The sequence below is a fragment of the Tursiops truncatus genome, chromosome 1 (assembly GCF_011762595.2).
Source record: "Tursiops truncatus isolate mTurTru1 chromosome 1, mTurTru1.mat.Y, whole genome shotgun sequence".
In the NCBI taxonomy this organism is placed as follows: domain Eukaryota; kingdom Metazoa; phylum Chordata; class Mammalia; order Artiodactyla; family Delphinidae; genus Tursiops; species Tursiops truncatus.
The window spans coordinates 30,455,701-30,473,934 of record NC_047034.1 but is presented as its reverse complement, the minus strand read 5'-3'; the positions used below and the strand labels follow the sequence as shown (position 1 = coordinate 30,473,934).

The following is an 18,234-nucleotide window of genomic DNA, read 5'->3' as shown; positions in this document are numbered from 1 at the left end:
TATTTTGAATGTATTTATTCCCATCCAGGAGAAACCATGGGCAGAATTTCCCAACAAATAGTATTGGGAGAAAAATATGTCTCATATGCAGCATTAGCTTGACACTTCAAAGAGATTAAAAAAAATGTCTGCAAGTCATTTTTGGGGACTCTGTTTTTTACCACTCTGTGTCAATAATGTATCTACCACAAAAGGAAAATAAAAACCAAGCACACTGAATAGAACAGAAGACCAATAAGTAGGCTTCATTATATTCTATTTCAAGGTCATGACTATAGAATGCACAAAGACACACAGTGAAAGGACCCACAAATTTTCTGCAAGGATGGACCTGGTTGATATTATGCAAATAAAATTTATTTTTGTCTGCTGATACCGTACGACACTGGTGTGTCCTTGTGGTCAGAGATTTTGTTGGGCTCATTACTCCTCCTGTGATATGCTCTCTGTTTCACTTTTTAAAAAATCTAAGCTTTTTAAAAAAATAGACTTCTTTGAGCCATTTTAGGTTTACAGAAAAATTGGACAGAAAGTACAGAGAATTGCCCCATCTCTAGTTTCCCCTATTAGTAACATCTTACATCAGTGTAGCACATTTGTTATAATTGATGAGCCATTATTGATACATTATTATTAACTAAAGTACATAGTTAACATTAGGGTTCACTTTTTGTGTTGTAAATTCTATGAGCTTTGACATATATAATGATATGTATCTACCATTACAGTATCCTATAGAATAGTTTCACTGCCCCTAAAATGTCCTATGCTCTACCTTGCCTCTCTCAAAATCTAAAAACCACTGATATTTTTCCTGTCTCTATAATTTTGCCTTTTCTAGGATGTCATAGAGTTGGAATTGTATAGCCTTTTCAGATTGGCTTCTTTAGCTTTGCACTATGAATTTAAGGTTCCTCCACGTCTTTTTGTGGCTTGATAGCTCATTTCTTTTTATTGCTGAAAAAATATTTAACTGTATAAATGTAGCACAGTTTCCTATTGAAGAACATCTTGGTTGCTTCTAAGTCTTGACAATTATGAATGAAGATTCTATAAGCATTAATGTGCAGGTTTGTGTATAGACAATAGTTTTCAACTCATTTGGGTAAATATCATGGAGTATGAATGCTGTATCACATGGTAAGAGTATGTTTAGTTTTGTAGGAAACTGCTAAACTGTCTTCCAAAGTGGCTGTACCATTTTGCATTCCCACCAGCAATGAATGAGAGTTCCTTTTGCTCCACATTCTCACCAGCATTTGGTGTTGTCTGTGTTTTGGATTTTGACTGTTCTAATAGGCGGTTGTGGTGTCTTCATTGTTTTACTTTGAAATGTCCTAATGATATATGATGTTGAACATCTTTTCATATACTTGTCATCTGTATATCTTATTTGGTGAGGTGTCTATTCAGATCTTTTGTCCATTCTTAATTGGTTGTTTCTCATTTTTGAGCTTTAAGAATTCTTTGTGTATTCTGGATACTAGTCCATTTTCAGTTATTTGTTTGTTTTGATATTATGCTCCCAGTCTGTGGTTTGTCTTCTCATTTTCTTAACAGTGTCTTTCACAGAGCCAAAAGTTTTAATTTTAATAAACTGACATCACTTTTTTCTTTCATGCCTGTGGTGTTGAATCTAAAAACATATCACCAAACCAAAAGTCATCTAGATTTTCTCCTATGTTATTTTCTAAGAATTTTTAGTTTAACATTTTACATTTGGGTGAATGATCCATTTTGAGGTAATATTTTTAAAAGGTATAAGGTCTGTGTCTAGGTTCATTTTCTTCCTCTTTTTTTGAATGTGGATCTTCAGTTGTTCCAGCACTATTTGTTGGGAAGACTATCCTTTCTCCATTGAACTGCTTTGCTCCTTTGTCAAATATAAGTTGACTATATTTGTGTGGGTCTATTTCTGGGCTCTCTATTCTATTCAACTGATGTATTTGCCTATTTTCTTAACAGTACTATACTGTTTTGATTACAGTAGCTTTTATAGTAAGTCTTGAAGTCAGATGGTATTAGTCCTCTTACTTTGTTATTCTGTTTCAGTATTGTGTTATTCTGTGTCATTTGTCCTTTCCATAAACTTTAGAATAAGTTTGTCAATATCCACAAAATAATTTGCTGGGATTTTGATTTGGATTGTGTTAAATCTATAGATCTAATATTGAAGAACTAACATCTTGACAATATTAAGTCTTCCTATCTCCATTCATGGAATATCCCTCCGTTTATTTTGATTTAAAAAATTTTTTTCAGCAAATATTGAAATTCTTTCAGTATTTTCCCCCATATAAATCTTGTGCATATTTTGTTAGCCTTATATCTATATCTAACAGCATTTAACATTTTTGTTAAACACTAATGAAATGGTATTGTGTTTTAAAATTCAAATTCCAATTGTTCATTGCTAATATATAAGAAATCAGTTGACTTTTGTGTATTAACCTTATATCCTGCAACTTTATTATTATTACTTATTAATTCTAGTTTTGTTGCTGTGGTTGTTGATTCCTTGGGATTTTCTACATAGACCATCATGTCATCTGTGAACAAAGACAGTTTTATTTCTTCCTTCGCAATCTATGTATGTTCAGTTTCCTTTTCTTGTCATTATATTAGCTAGGACCTTCAGTAAGATGTTGAATAGGAGTGGTGAGAGGGAACATCTTGCCTTGTTCCTAAACTCAGAGGGAAATCATCTAGTATTTCACAATTAAGTATGATGTTAGCTGTAGGGTTTTGGTAAATGTGCTTTATCAAGTTGAGGAAGTTCCCCTCTATTGCTAATTTGCTGAAAATTTTAATCATTGAATGGGTGTTGGATTTTGTCAAATTGATATGAGCATATGATTTTTAGCCTGTTGCCTATGGAATGTTGAACTAGCCTTGTGTATCTGGAATAAATCCCACTTGGTTGTGGCATATACTTCTTTTTATACATTGTTGGATGTGATATACTCATACTTCATTGAAAAATTTTGCACCTATGTTCATGAAAGAAATTGTTTGCCTTTCTTGCAATGACTTTGTTAGGTTTGAGTATTAAGGTAATGCTGGATTCCTAGATTGAGTTAGGAAGTAGCCCCTCTGCTATTTTTACGAAAAATTGTAAAGAATTGGTATAATTTCTCCTGTAAATGTTTGCTAGAATTCATCAGTGAACTAATCTGGGCTGTTGCTTTCTATTTTGGAAGGTTATTTCTTATAGATTCAATTTATTTAGTTGAATAGACTGCTATCTTTAATAATAGATACAGGCTTATTCATTTATACATGTAGGCATATTTATATTAACTGTTTTCTTGGTGAGTTTTGGTAGATTGTGCCTTTCAAAGAGTTTGTCCATTTCATGTAGGTTTTCATATTTGTGGGCATAGAGTTGTTTACAATAGTCCTTTCTTATTTTAATGTCCATGGGATCAGTAGTAATTGTCCCTCTTTTTTTTCTGATATTAGTAACTTGTGTCCGCTCTCTGACTAGAGGCTCATCAACTTTACTGATTTTTTCCAACAACCAGCTCTCTATCAGATTGTATTTCTCTATCAGTTTTCTGTTTTCAATTTCATTAATGTCTGCTCTAATTCTTATTTCTTTTCTTCTGCTTAATTGGATTTAATTTGCCCTTGTTTATCTAGTTTTCTAACGTAAAAGTTTAGATTATTGATTTTAGAGTTTTCTAACATATGCATCAATGCATATATGTATAAATTTCCAAGCACAGCTTTCACTGCATCCACAAATTTATATAACATGTATTTTTATTTAGTTTGAAATATTTTAAAATTATTCTTGAAACTTCTTTTTGACCCATACGTTATTTAGAAGTGTGTTGCTTAACTCTAAGTATTTTGTGGTTTTCCATCTATGTTTCTGTTATTGATATCTAGTTTAATTCCACTGTGGTCTGGGAATATCTCATAAAATTTCTATTAAAACCTTTTAAATTTAGTAAGGTGTGTTTTGTGGCCCAGAATGTGGTCTCTCTTAGTGTGTTCCATGGGAATTTGAGGAGAAGGTGTATTCTGCTGTATTGGATGAAGTATTTTATGATATCAATTAAATCCAGTTGATTGATGGTGCTCTTCAGTTCAATTATGTCCTTACTGATTTTCTGCTTGCTAGACTGGTCAACTGCTGACAGAGGTGTGTTGAAGACTACAGCTATAATGGTGTATTCATCTATGTCTCCTTGCAGTTCTTATCAGTTTTTGTCTCATATTTTGATGTTCTGTTGTGCACACACATTACGTCATAATTTGACACATTATGTCTTCATGAATAATTGATCTCTTTATCATTACATAATGTTGCTCCTCATCTCTGATAATTCTCCTTGCTCTGGAGCTGGCTTCATCTGAAATTAATATAGCTACTCCACCTATCTTTTGACTAGTGTTAGCATCCCTTTACTTTCTCCATTGCTTTACTTTACTTTTAGTTCTTATCTCTGTCTTTATATTTAAGGTGAGTTTCTTAATATACAATTAGGTCTTTTTTATTCACTCTGACAATCTCTGCCTTTTAATTGGTATATTTAGGCCACTGCTGTTTAAAGTGATAGTTTTTATAGCTGGATTAATATCTACCATATTTTTTATTGTTTTCTATTGATATTTGTCACCATTGCTCAGTTTCTTTTTCTTTTCTTTATTTTTCTGCCCTCTATGTTTTCAACTGAGAATTTTTACAATTCCATTTTTTTCCTCCTCTCTTAACATACCAATTCTACTTCATTTTAAACTTTTCTAAGTGGTTGCCCTTGGGTTTGCAATATACATTTACATCTAATCCAACTACTCTTTCAAATCACACAATACTACTCCATTCAAGTACCTTATAATAGATTATTCCCAATTCCTTCTCCCTTCTGTACCTTATAACACTGCTTTCATTCATTCCACTTACCCTTAATCTGTAATCACAGAATACACTGTTGCTATTGTTATTTGAACTATTTTAAATTAAGAATAAAAACTAGATCTGAGTTTCTGACCTATGCCATTTCTTTCTTTCTGAAGACATTCTTTCTGCATTTCTTGCAAGATAAGTCTCCTGATGACAAATTCCCTCATTTTTTGTTTGTCTGAGAAAGACTTCATTTCTCTTGCACTTACAGAGAATAATTTTGCTGGATATAGAATTCTAAGGTGTTTTTTTTTTCTTTCTTTCAACACAAAATATTTCACTCTTCTCTCTTGCTTGCATGATTTCTAAAGAGAAGTCTGATGCAATTGTTAATCTTGCTCCTCTGGCTTCTTTCAAGATTTTCACTCTGTCTTCATTTTCTGCAGTTTGAATGTGATATGCTTAGGTTTAGATTTTTTGATATTTACTCTGGTTGATATTCTCTGAGCTTCCGGTTCTCAGTTTGGTATTAATTTTTGGAAACTATTGGTCATCACTGCTTCAGATATTTCTTCTCTTCCTTTCTCTTTCTGGTATTCCTATTACATGTATGTTACACCTTTAGTAATTATTTCACAGCTCTTGGATATTCTGTCTTTTTCAATCTCTTTTTCCTCTTTGCACTTGAGTTTTTGAAATTTCTATTGACATTTCTTCAAGCTCACTGACCATCTGCTTGGCCATGTCCAGTCTATTGATGAGCACATCAAAAGCATTCTTCATTTATGTTATGGTATTTTTTTATTCTAACATTTCCTTTTGATTCTTTCTTAGAGTTTCTGTGCTTCTGCTTATATTGTACCTCTATTCTTTATTCTTTTATGCTGTTCACTTCTTCCATTAGCACATTCATCATACTTACTTGTTTCAAGTCCTTGGTTTGATAATTTCAACATTTCTTCCATATTTGAGTCTGATTCTGATGCTTAATGTGTCTCTGAGCTGTTTTTATTTTCGTTTACTGTATGTGCAGTTTTTAATTGAAAGCCAGACATGACGTACTGGGTAAAAGAAACTGAGATAAATAGGTGTTTATTGTGTGGTTTTATGTATATCTGGCTAGGGGTAGGCTGTATTTATTGTTTTCTTTTGCTGTATCAGAGGCTAAACTTTCATCTGGTTTCCTTGTTTTTGTCTTCCCAGTTGTCTTTGGGTTTCCCTAAGGCTTCTTAAATAAGGCCTGAGATGTGCAGTTCTTTCCTTTGCAATTCCCTCTTGCTATTTAGGCTCTGTTAATGTTGTGGTAAGGTGTAGGGAGAGGGGAAGCATCCTATAGTCCTGTGATTAGGTCTCAATCTTTTAGAAAGCGTGTGCCCCAGGGCTGTGACCTTTACAAATTCCTCTCAGATTTTTTTCCCCTCATTTTGGTAAGACCAGGGTTGAAGTTGGGTATTTCCCTTCCTTCATGTTGTGGCTTTGGTACAACCCTGATCAGTTTCTCTTAAAGACAGGTCTTGTTAAGAAGAAGAGAATATCCTGAGTGTATTTCAAAATAGTTTCTCTTCCCCTTCCCCTGAGAGATGTACAAAGGGATTTTTCTTCAAACTTCACTGTGAGAATCTGGTAGGGTTCCTGGAGGTAAAACTCACAAAACTGTGTGGTGTCCCCTTAAGACTCAGCTCAAGTCTGTCTACTCTGAACTTCCAGCAATTTGTCGATTACAGTTTAGGATTTCTTACCCCAGCATTGGTTCCTCAGAGGTTTCTGCTCTTGGGCTTCTGTTCTGGTAAGTTGTATTTGCCTGTCTGTCTCTCCAGTTTTGGGGACTACGTATTTTGCCCAGTGACCTCATTCTGAGACGAATCTAAGAAAAATTGTTGATTTTCAGCTTATTCAGCTTTTTTTCTTATTGTGAGAATGGGAGTGACAACTTCCAAGTTCTTTATATGCTGGACTGGAAGTCCTTATTCACTTTTTAAAACTATTATTGATTTTTCTTGCTGTATATCTAAACATTCATTAAATTTTAATTTTAAAACAGATTAGCAAAAGGAAGAAAATCAACAGAATTTCAACATTCATAAATAACTATTGTTGATATTTGTGTATATATCTTTTCAGTCTTTTTTCTACACATGTCTGCCTGTTCCTCTTTCTATCATCTATCTATCTATCTATCTATCTATCATCTAACATCTATCTATCTTCCTATCTATCCAGCTACCTACCTATCTACTTACTTATGCCTCTCCCAACAAACAAAGAATTAAAATGGGCCTTTGGACCTAAGATGGTAAGATTGTATGCAAATATATGGTGATGATATTACCTTTTAAAAATTCTTTGCAAACTTAATAGGTAAAAATATAAATGTTTTCCATTACATTTTTTACTTCTTTGACATTTTCTCATTGATGTATGAGTTCTATATATAACAAAAGATTACTCTTTTATTATATATAATACCATATGATACACTATCATTCACCTTGTTTTTCTATTTTATTTTGAGGTCTGCTTTGCTTTTGAACCTAAATTAAAGAGATTGAGTTGATGGTTTTGTGTGATAAACAAAAGTCTGGAGTAACTTAAGTTGAATCATGAACATAACAAGTTAGTGAAAATAATAAATTGAATATCAAAATTATGGATAAAATAATGGAGTAGTAACATTGTAGAAGTTAATTTAACATCAGTATATAATAAAATCCTCTACTCTCACATAATAGAATACTAATACAGTAATGAGAATAAACAAACTACAACTACATGCAATAATATGAAAGAATCTCAAAAGATGTTGAATATAAAAAGAGTGATATTAATAATTCCATTTATATAAAGATTAAAAGTAGGCAAATTTATCTATGGTATGAGAAGTTACCATTGACCTAGGGAGTAGTGACTGGAATGGTCACTAGTAGGGCTCTGGGATCCTGGTGATTTGGCTGTGTTCATTTCATGAAAATTCATTGTGCACTTATGCTTTGTGTAGTTTTCTGTATGTATGTTATACTTTAAAAAATTATTGTTGAGCAGGACTTCCCTGGTGGTGCAGTGGTTAAGAATCCACCTGCCAGTGCAGGGGACACAGGTTTGATCCCTGGTCCGGGAAGATCCCATATACCTGTGAGTAACTAAGCCCATGTGCCACAACTACTGAAGCCCGTGTGCCACAACTACTGAAGCCTGTGTGCTGCAACTATTGAAGCCCGCATGCCTAGATCCTGTGCTCTGCAACAAGAGAAGCCACTGCAATGAGAAGCCCATGCACCACAATGACAAGTAGTCCCCGCTCACCACAACTAGAGAGAAAAAGTCCGTGCACAGCAACAAAGACCCAAAATAAAATCTAAAAATTAAAAAAAATTATTATTGAGATATAATTGACATATAACATTATATTCATTTCAGGTGTACAATATAATGATTCAATATTTGTATATATTGTAAAATGATCACCACAGTAAGTCTAGATAACATCCATCACCACACAGTTATAAATTTTTTTCCTTGTGATGCATATTTTTTAAATCGACTGTCTTAGCAACTTTCCAATATACACTTCAGTATTATTAACTATAGTCAACATGCTGTACATTACATCCCCAGGACTTACTTCTTTTATAACTGGAAGTCTGTACCTTTTCACCCCTTTCACACCATTTCTCCCACCCTCCCAACCCCGTGGCTCTCTATAAGTGACCTCATATGGTATTTGTCATCCTCTGTCTAACTTATTTCACTTAGCATAATGTCCTCAAGTTCCACCTACATTGTCACAAATGGCAAGATTTCATTCATTTTATAGCTGAATAATATTCCATTATATATGTGTATATGTATGTACAAATATATACACAAACACACACATACATACATACATACATACAGGCACACCTCATTTTATCGCACTTCTCTTTATTGTGCTTTGCAGATATTGCATCATTTTACAAATCGAAGGGATTTGTGGCAACCTAAGTAAATCTGTCAGCGCCATTCTTCCAGCAGCATTTGCTCCCTCTGTGTCTCTGAGTCACAGTTTGGTAATTCTCACAATATTTCAAACTTTTTCGTTATTATTATATTTGTTATGGTGAACTGTGATCTTTGATGTTATTACTATGACTTGCTGAAGGTTCTAATGATGGTTAGCATTTTTTAGCAACAAAGTATTTTAAAATTAAGGCATTGTTTTTTAGATGTAATGCTACTGAACACTTAATAGACTACAGTATCATGTAAACACAACTTTTATATACACCACCAAAATTTTGTAGGTGGTTGGGAACTGAACCTACAATATCGCTGAGGTATGCCTGTGTCCCACATTTTTTTAATTCACTCATCCATCAATGGACACTTAGGTCACATCTATGTCTTGGCTATTGTAAATAATGCTGCATTGAACATGAGGGTGCATATATCTTTTGAAGTTTGTGTTTTTATTTACTTCGGATAAATACCCAGAAGTGGAATTCTATTTTTAATTTTTTGAGAAACCTCCATACTGTTTCCATAGTGGTTGTACCAATTTACATTCCCACCAAGAATTCCCAGTGCACAAGAATTACTTTTGCTTCACATCCTCACCAACACTTGTTACTTCTTCTCTTTTTAGAACAGCCATTCTAACCAGTGTGAGGTGCTATTTCATTGTGATTTTGGTTTGCATTTCTAGTATGTATGTTATACTTCAATAAAAAATTTAAAAAGACCTGTACCTTGACCAAATACCAGGTTCCTTCCAACCCCCAATAAAAATGTGTCAAGGCCTTCCCTGGTGGCGCAGTGGTTGAGAATCTGCCTGCTAATGCAGGGGACACGGGTTCCAGCCCTGGTCTGGGAGGATCCCACATGCCGCGGAGCAACTAGGCCCGTGAGCCACAACTACTGAGCCTGTGCATCTGGAGCCTGTGCTCCGCAACAAGAGAGGCCGTGATAGTGAGAGGCCCGTGCACCGCGATGAAGAGTGGCCCCCGCTTGTCACAACTAGAGAAAGCCCTCGCACAGAAACAAAGACCCAACCCAGCAAAAATAAATAAATTAATTAATAAACTCCTACCCCCAACATCTTCTTTGAAAAAAAAAATGTGTCAAGGTGGTGCCTGTCATAGTGTATCTGCAAGAATATTTATAATTGTGGTCTTATACTTTATAGTTTGTGGTATAAATAATGTACCCCCACAGTACTCTCTCAAAGTACTGTCTCAGTGCTCCCACGAGGTCACTGTGGATTTCCAAGGTAAGAGGAAAGGTGATTCATTCTATATTGACTCCACCTTGCAATGCACACACCTGAATGTGCCCAGAATTAAATTGGCCTAAATTCCCTACACTACATCTCTTTAGATCAACTCTCAGTCAGTGTTAACTCAATGGTGGGAAACCTTTCACAATGAATATGTATAAAAAATCACCATATTGTACAATTTAAATATCTTACAATTTAGTTTGTCAATTACACCTCAATAAAGCCAAAAAAAAAATGTAACAGACAAACAAAACAAAAACGAAGTCTGTGCAAAGGATATAAACTGGCTCCACAGCAGGGCTGTGTGGAACAAGTTTGGTTGCTCTTCACCCCTCGGACCCAGAGCATCAGCACCATTATATTTTGAAAGGCCAGTCCACTGGACTTCTTTATTTTGCTCCATGATGATTGTATTTTAAGAATCTCACTGCTTCTTTCTGTTATTGGGCCTCAGAATCACTCTGATATAACTCAATAGGTTACAAAAACTTTGAATCTTATGGAACTCCTTAAACTTCTTATGCAAATCTATAACCTCTTCTTCAGAAACTTTTAAACTCCAAATTTTAATGTATTTTTGTGTGCATGTGCACACACACACAACACACACACACACTTCACCAGACTGCTCCAAACTAATTTATTCAAAGAAAAATTTACAAAAATGTATATAAAATTTCAGACAAACTCCTGCTCTTCAAAAGACCATGATCTGATAATATTAAAACAAGTACTAGGAAGTTAGTATCAATGAAACCCTTCAGCAGTGTGGCAAACAGAATTTTTATTTCAATTTAACTAGTTGCTCAAATTCAATTAATATAGACTAAGAATTCATTAGCCCTTGAAGAGGCTTCATAAAAGTATCAAAACACTAAATACACAAGTTAACCCAAATCCCAAATTATCTTTGACATTTGCTACAATTTGGTGTATTTCCCCTACTATCATCTTGAGTAGTTAGTGTGTGGCAATTCCGTCTGGAGTCCTTGATAACTGAAGAGTCCTTTTCAGTGTTAAGACCTTAATTTTTTTTCTGGAGTAAACACGGACATGCTTAAAGAAGCTAAATTTATTTCATAAAGGTATTAAATGCAATAAAATGAGTATACTGCGTTAAGTGACGGCATTTAAAAAAACTAAATCACACTGCATATATTTTCTACATCTCTAAGTTCATGTAATATAATATTTTACATTAAATTTAAGTATACTTTAAAGATTCTGAGCTTCTTTTTGAGATTTCCTCTTCCCTACTACACTTTTGGCTAATGGTTTCCAACCTATTTTAACTAAATAAATGGCAGCATCAAGCCAGATCAAATCAAAGCAAACCAAACAAAATGCAATGTAGCACATCACCTTTACTTGAATTAGTAAAAGCTTTATAAGGATTAATTGCTCTCTGCTACATTTTTTGGAAAGGTTTAACAGTAGGATTATGCAAGAAGAAATAAAATGAAAAAAATTCAACAAATAGTACTGATAGGATAACTTCATTTCTGTTTTTTGAAAATAAAGATACTTTATATAGTAATAAAGCTAAAGCAGTTCAGGAAAATATAAATTGTGTTATGAATCTATTAAATCTGAGTAGAGATTTTTATTCTAATGAGAATACTAATTTCTACAGTTTAAAAACTTGTAGTAGTGTGTTCATATTTTCGTAATAAGACTTTTTCAAAACTAAAATAAAAATAAGGACACTTTTTGGAGGTATGGTTATCTTAGAAAGCTCTTCTTATCATTGTTTAGTTAACACTACAGCCAATGAATAGAGATATAGCTTATGCATTGTGCTGGGGAAATAGCCATTAAAAGCTCTTATAGGAGCGTCTTGCTGCTAATGTCCCTGCCAGCATCATCTCTGTATTAACTCTCACTAAGGACCCAGAACTCTAAAAACCAGATACGAGGCAGGACCTGTGTGTCTGACATGGCCTCCAGACAAGTGTCATCACTTCACATGCACCTGGGACCACTGCAAAAAAATTTTTTTCTTTTTAAATGGGATACAGAGTTGTAATGTAAAAAATAAATAGTTGAAGGTAGGGTTGGATTAGGTGCATTCCATTCTCAGAGGCATACAGATAACCCAAAACTCTATTTTTTTCCCTCTAGAAAATAAACAATAACCAAGTATTGCATAACATGTTCATTTTAAGTGTTATAAAGCCCCTCATAAGCATCCACAAATTGAATAAGGGACATGGAACGAATGGCTTCAGGGTGGTTTCTGCCTCCAGGTGCTCCTTTGGATGACTTTCTAATTGAAAGCCTAATGAGGGGTATAGCAGGTGACCCCTTGGAGAGCACTCATATGTGCTTCTTGCTCTGTGGAGCCACAGAGGACTGGAGCCTGACTTACACTGGTTAGAGCAAAGAACAACTGTGAACAGGTTCTGCTTCCAACAGGGCACGTAGAAGGCAAGGGATTGGCTGAGTAATTCTTGGGGGATGGAGCAGGGGAGTGTGTTGAGGTGAGATCAATCGACATGCTGGGAGAACATGAGTTTTTGCTATAGAATGGATGCGGGCAGTGTAGGGGAACCGGCATGGAGTGAGTCCTCTTGGGTTGCCAGGAGGATATAGGCCATCAAAGTTAAACTAGGCTAGAGATGGGCCACCAGATGTCCAGGGGTATAAAGTGGAGAAACATGAGAACATAATGTATTAACCAGTTTCTAGAGATGGCTTAAAACAAACAAACAAGCGAGGAAAAATCCTACTTCATATCCTTGCAATACTTATGCATGTGGCCTCACAATCCTTTATACCATGAGTAATAAAACTCAAGCTGAATTTTGAGTAGGAAAGACAGTTAAAGCTCAGTTCTAATTTTTTTGAATTCAAAAAATTCCATACGAAATTTAACAACTGCATTACTATCTAAAATTTAAATATATATCAATATATATCCATAACTATATGTATATAGGTATAGATACAGATATATATACAAACCTTTGGAAAACAGACCTATTTTGGTCAGTTTCTAAAGGTAGTTGAGAAGAAAATTTTAAGATATTCTCAAAGAATCTTGATTTGTCTCATGCTGTGATCCTGTTATTTAATAATAGTATGTAAATATTATTCTCTAGGTCTGTGCTTAAAGAAATATATAGAAAACAAAGACCTAGCATCAAAATATGCTATATGAGAGTAGACATGCTTTCTTATGAATACTCATAACCACTGTTTAATTCCTTACACAAAGTTTTCTGGTATTAATCAAGGACATTTGTTATTTGTTACTCTGACTCACATGGTTTAACATTACTATTTAAGAAAACCAGCTAAGTTACTGTATGTAGATTCAATGACCAGTTACATCATTAGAAGTATGAGCTGAACTGAAACTGAGCCACCTAAAATGTTTCCATGAAAGTTGACATTCAAAGCATGTTGTTAGTAAGTTTTAAAAAGAAAAATTAGTGGAGGAACAACATTTTGACTAATACTTTTACTATCAATCCAGAAAAATGTAGATCATAAGCCATGCAAAACTGCTTTGTTGCAGTCTTCTTTCTTTCAAGTGTATGAAAGTATCAAGCACCTCAAAAGCAAAGAATGAGCAAGCAAGTAATGTCATGTTAGAAAAATGCATAGTTTTAAAAAATATTATACTATTGAACTCTAGTCATCTTACACAAAAGTGGCAATCTTTTCTTAAATAATTCACCAAGACTTTGGGACAAGTGATGGAGTTACTGCATTCTGCATTCTTCCTTTACTTTCCAAAGGCTGAGATTATGAAGTTAGACAACGTTGGTGCGCTTGCTTACCACGGGTCTGTGTACGTCCCAGAATGCTCTCTCCTGACTATCAAGGATCTTTCTTTCAATCTTGTCTCTCTTCTTGTCCACTCTGTTAATATCATAATAATGAATAATAAGTAGTGTTAATTATAGTGCCTCTCTGGACAAAAGGCCACAACTTGGACAAATCTTCCAAAAGACTCACAAGGACTCACTTTGCTTGTGCTTCTGCTTGCATAAAAATGAACTCCCACTTCCGAGCAAATGCCCTCTGCAGCCTGGCCAAGCTCTCCTGAAAAATATACCACGGTGAAGACATTCTGGTCCTCAGCTTTACGACTCCCTTCTAGTTTATCTACCATATGTACTTACCAAAAAAACAAATCAGAATTTCTAAAGGAGTAAGTGTACTTGGAATGATAAGTCATGCTCACTGAACGCAGCTAATACTCATATTAACAGTCATAGAGGACACAGGAAAACCTATTATGAATATTAATGTTGGAGAATATAACTAAAAATCAAAAATACTAAACTTACCTTATATAAAAAAAGTGCTCAAGACTAATCCATTGGATTTTCCTGTGCTCATTTTACTGAGGAACAGGAAAGCAATACTCTCTACTACTGATTCAACCAGTCTATCCAGTTCCTGAGAAAAATTTAAACCTTCAGCCCCCTACTACCCAGTTGTAGACAGTGCTTCAAGTTTAGTAAATCAGAACATAGCAACCATCTGAACAAACTACATGAGATTAATTTAATCTGCGGATGGTGACCAACATAAAGGTTTTGCAAAAACCATTTTCCCAGTGTAAATGCTCTATAATTCTCTAAGTTTGGATATCTTCATTATATATAGTATATATATATACATATATATAAGTTTTTACATTTAAGTCAATTTTAGCAAATAAGATATGCTTCCTCCTTCTTCTCTGAGTTTGTGTATTTAGAATTTCACCATCCTCATTGTGAATGATGAGAGGAAATAAGCAAGTAAGGGATATGTTAAATCATTATGCTGCCCTTCCCTGGAAATCTGATCCCTAAGATCCATGAATGTAGAAAGTTAAGAGTGCCCAGAAATGACCGTAGGCCTTATTCTTGCTCATTTTATACCTTTCTTTGTCAGGAAGTCCTTGGTACTTACAGCTTCATAGTCAGCTAGTTCCAGCCTTGCTTTGTTTTGCATTGTTCTTTTGCAGAGGTAAACCGCTGTAAAGGAAAAAAAATCAATCATCTCTCACCTGCTTATTTACATTGAGACACTAAAAATAAAAATAGAGCATTATAAACGAAGACATGTTGGTCTTTGTCATTTTTCCCCAAGTTGTAATTTTCTCTTTTTATCTTTTTTTGGACAAAATAAGTAATCTGTAACATCATTACTGAAATTCAAACATAGCGGTAATATAAAAAGGTGTTATAAGAAAATAGATATGTTTAAAACTTGGTAACCATTTACTTTATTTCATTAAATAGTTGTCACAATTTTAGCTTCCTCAAAATATAAGGGGAAAAAAATAAAGCCTTTTCAATAAAAGATCAAATGAATGTTAAAATCTGGATATACAAATAAAACGATTTTTAAAAAAAGAATTGCATGAAGAGGGAATCACTATTTGCACATTTAATTATTTCCGTATTCTACTGTCAACTGAAATAATTTATTAATGTAAACCGAAGGCTTCTTAGAATCTTCCTTGCTGCAATCCACAAGGATCAATCATCAATCAGTCATTTTGTCACTAGGAGAGAGGAGAGTATACATCTGACCTAACTATAATCAAATAACCTTTTAATTCTATTTTCCTTGAGGACTCTGTCTTCTCCATTACCAGGCAAAGTCCATCTGGGCAGAAGATTTACAGGATAAATGACAGATAGAAAGAGGACGTTGACAGCAGCATTGCCATCGAACAATCAAATTTCTTCAGTGATTTCAGGAATATTAGTGACTCTCATGTTAATATCAAGACATTCAGAAGGGAGGAGACAGGATGTTGAAGTAGAAGGAATGGAGCTCTCTCACAAAATACCAAAATCACAACTATCTTCAGAACAACCACTGACAAAAAAGACTGTAACCTACCAAAGAAGATATTCTACATCCAAAGACAAACAGGAAGCCACAATGAGAAGGGGCATTTTCACAATATAATCAAATCTCATACCCACCAGGTGGGCAACCCACAAACTGGAAAACAATTATATCTCAGAAGTTCTCCCACAGTAGTGAGACTTCTGAGCCAGACGTCAGGCTCCCCAGTCTGAGGGTCTGGCATCGGGAGGAGGAACCACCAGAGAATTGGGCTTTGAAGGCCAGGGGACTTGAGTGCAGGAGTTCCACAGGACTGGGGGAAACAGACACGCCACTCTTGAAGTGTGCACACAAGGTTTCACGTGCCCTGGCATCCAGGACAAAGCAGTGACTCCACAGGAGCCTGGGCCAGATCTACCTGCAAGTCTTAGAGGGTCTCCTGGGGAGGCACGGGTGGGCTGTGGCACATGGTGAGGGCAAGGACACTGGTAGTGGAGGGCCAGGGAATATTCATCAGTGTGAGCTCTCCAGGAGGCTGCCATTTTGGCACTGAGACCCAACCCCACCCAACAGCCTGCAGACTCCAGTACTGGGATGCCTCAGGCCAAACAACCAACAAGGTGAGAACACAGCCCCACCCATCAGCAGACAGGCTGCCAAAAGTTGTCCTGAGCTCACAGCCTCCTCTGAACACACCTGTTGACATGGCCCTGCCCACCAGAGGGACAACACCCAGCTCCCCCCACCAGTGGGCAGGCACCAGTCTCTCCTACCAGGAAGCCTGCACAAGTCCCTGGAAGAACCTAACGACCAGGGGGCAAACACCAGGAGCAAGAGGAAGTACGATCCTGCAGCCTACAGAACAGAGACCACAAACAGAAAGTTAGACAAAATGAGATGGCAGAGAAATATGTTCCAGATGAAGGAACAAGATAAAACCCCAGAAGAACAAGTAGGTGAAGTGTAGATAGGCAATCTACCTGAAAAAGAATTTGGAGTAATGATCATAAAGATGATCCAAGATCTCAGAAAAAGAATGAAGGCACAGACCAAGAAGATAAAAGAAATGTTTAACAAAGTGGTAGATAATTCAAAGAACAAAAAACAGAGATGAACAATAAAATAACTGAAATGAAAAATATACTAGAAGGAATAATTTTCAGAATAAATGAGGCATAAGAACAGACAAGTGAGCTGGAAGGCAGATTGGTGGAAATCACTGCCATGGAAAAGAATAAAGAAAAAAGAATGAAAATGAATGAAGACAGTCACAGAGAGCTCTGGGACAACATTAAATGTACCAACATTTGCATTATAGGGGTCTCAGAAGGAGAAGAGAGAGAGGAAAGGACCTGGGAAAATATTTGAACAGATAATAGGAGAAAACTTCCTTAACATGGAAAAGGAAACACTCACTCAAGTCCAGGAAGCACAGAGAGTCCCATACAGGATAAAACCAAGGAGGAATATGCAGAGACACATATTAACCAAACTAACAAAAATTAAAAGCAACGAGAAAATACTAAAAGCAACAAGGGAAAAGCAACAAATAACATACAATGGAATCCCAATAAGGCTATCAGCTGATTTTTCAGCAGAAACTCTGCAGGTCAGAAGGGAATGACATGATATATTTAAATGATGAAAGGAAAAAAACTATAACTAAGAATACTCTACTTAGCAAGGCGCTCATTCAGACTTGAGGAGAAATGAAAAGCTTTACTGACAAGCAAAAGCTAAGAGAATTCAGCACCACCAAACCAGCTTTACAACAAATGCTAAAGGAATTTCTCTAGGCAGAAAAGAAGAGGCAACAACTAGAAAGAAAGAAACAAACAAAATTACGAATGGGAAAGTTCACCAGTAAAGGCAAACATACAGTAAAGGTTGTAAATCATCCACATGCAAATATGATATTAAAACCAGCAATCATGAGGAGAGCACAAATCCAGGATGTTGGAAATGCATTTGAAGAGACCAGCAACTTGAAAAAAATCATATATATATATATATATACACACATATACACATATATATGTGTATATATATATGAATATATATATATATATAGCTAAATAAAAACCACATGGGAACCTCACATAAAAATCTACAATAGATACATACACAAAAGAAAAAACATAATAAAACACAACACTAAAGATACTCATCAAATCACAAGAGAAGAGAATAAAATAGGAAGGGAAGAAAAAAACCTACCTAAAGAAATCAAAAACAATTAACAAAATGCCAATAAGAACATACATATTGATAATTACCTTAAATGTAAATGGATTAAATACTACAAAGAAAGGCATAGACTGGCTGA

At 35.1% G+C, this 18,234-nt stretch overlaps 1 protein-coding gene across 5 annotated transcripts in view; it reads right to left on the bottom strand.

The window, feature by feature from the left end:
* Nucleotides 1-18,234, bottom strand: part of RGS7 (regulator of G protein signaling 7) — a 592,608-nt gene that overhangs the window by 71,012 nt on the left and 503,362 nt on the right. For all 5 annotated transcript variants that reach the window (XM_073801627.1, XM_073801618.1, XM_073801639.1 and 2 more), the window contains 3 exons: nt 15,018-15,082; nt 14,080-14,156; nt 13,892-13,973 (listed from right to left, as the gene is read on the bottom strand). In XM_073801627.1, the coding sequence (XP_073657728.1) occupies nt 13,892-13,973; nt 14,080-14,156; nt 15,018-15,082 (224 nt within the window). The remainder of the gene's footprint in view (nt 1-13,891; nt 13,974-14,079; nt 14,157-15,017; nt 15,083-18,234) is intronic.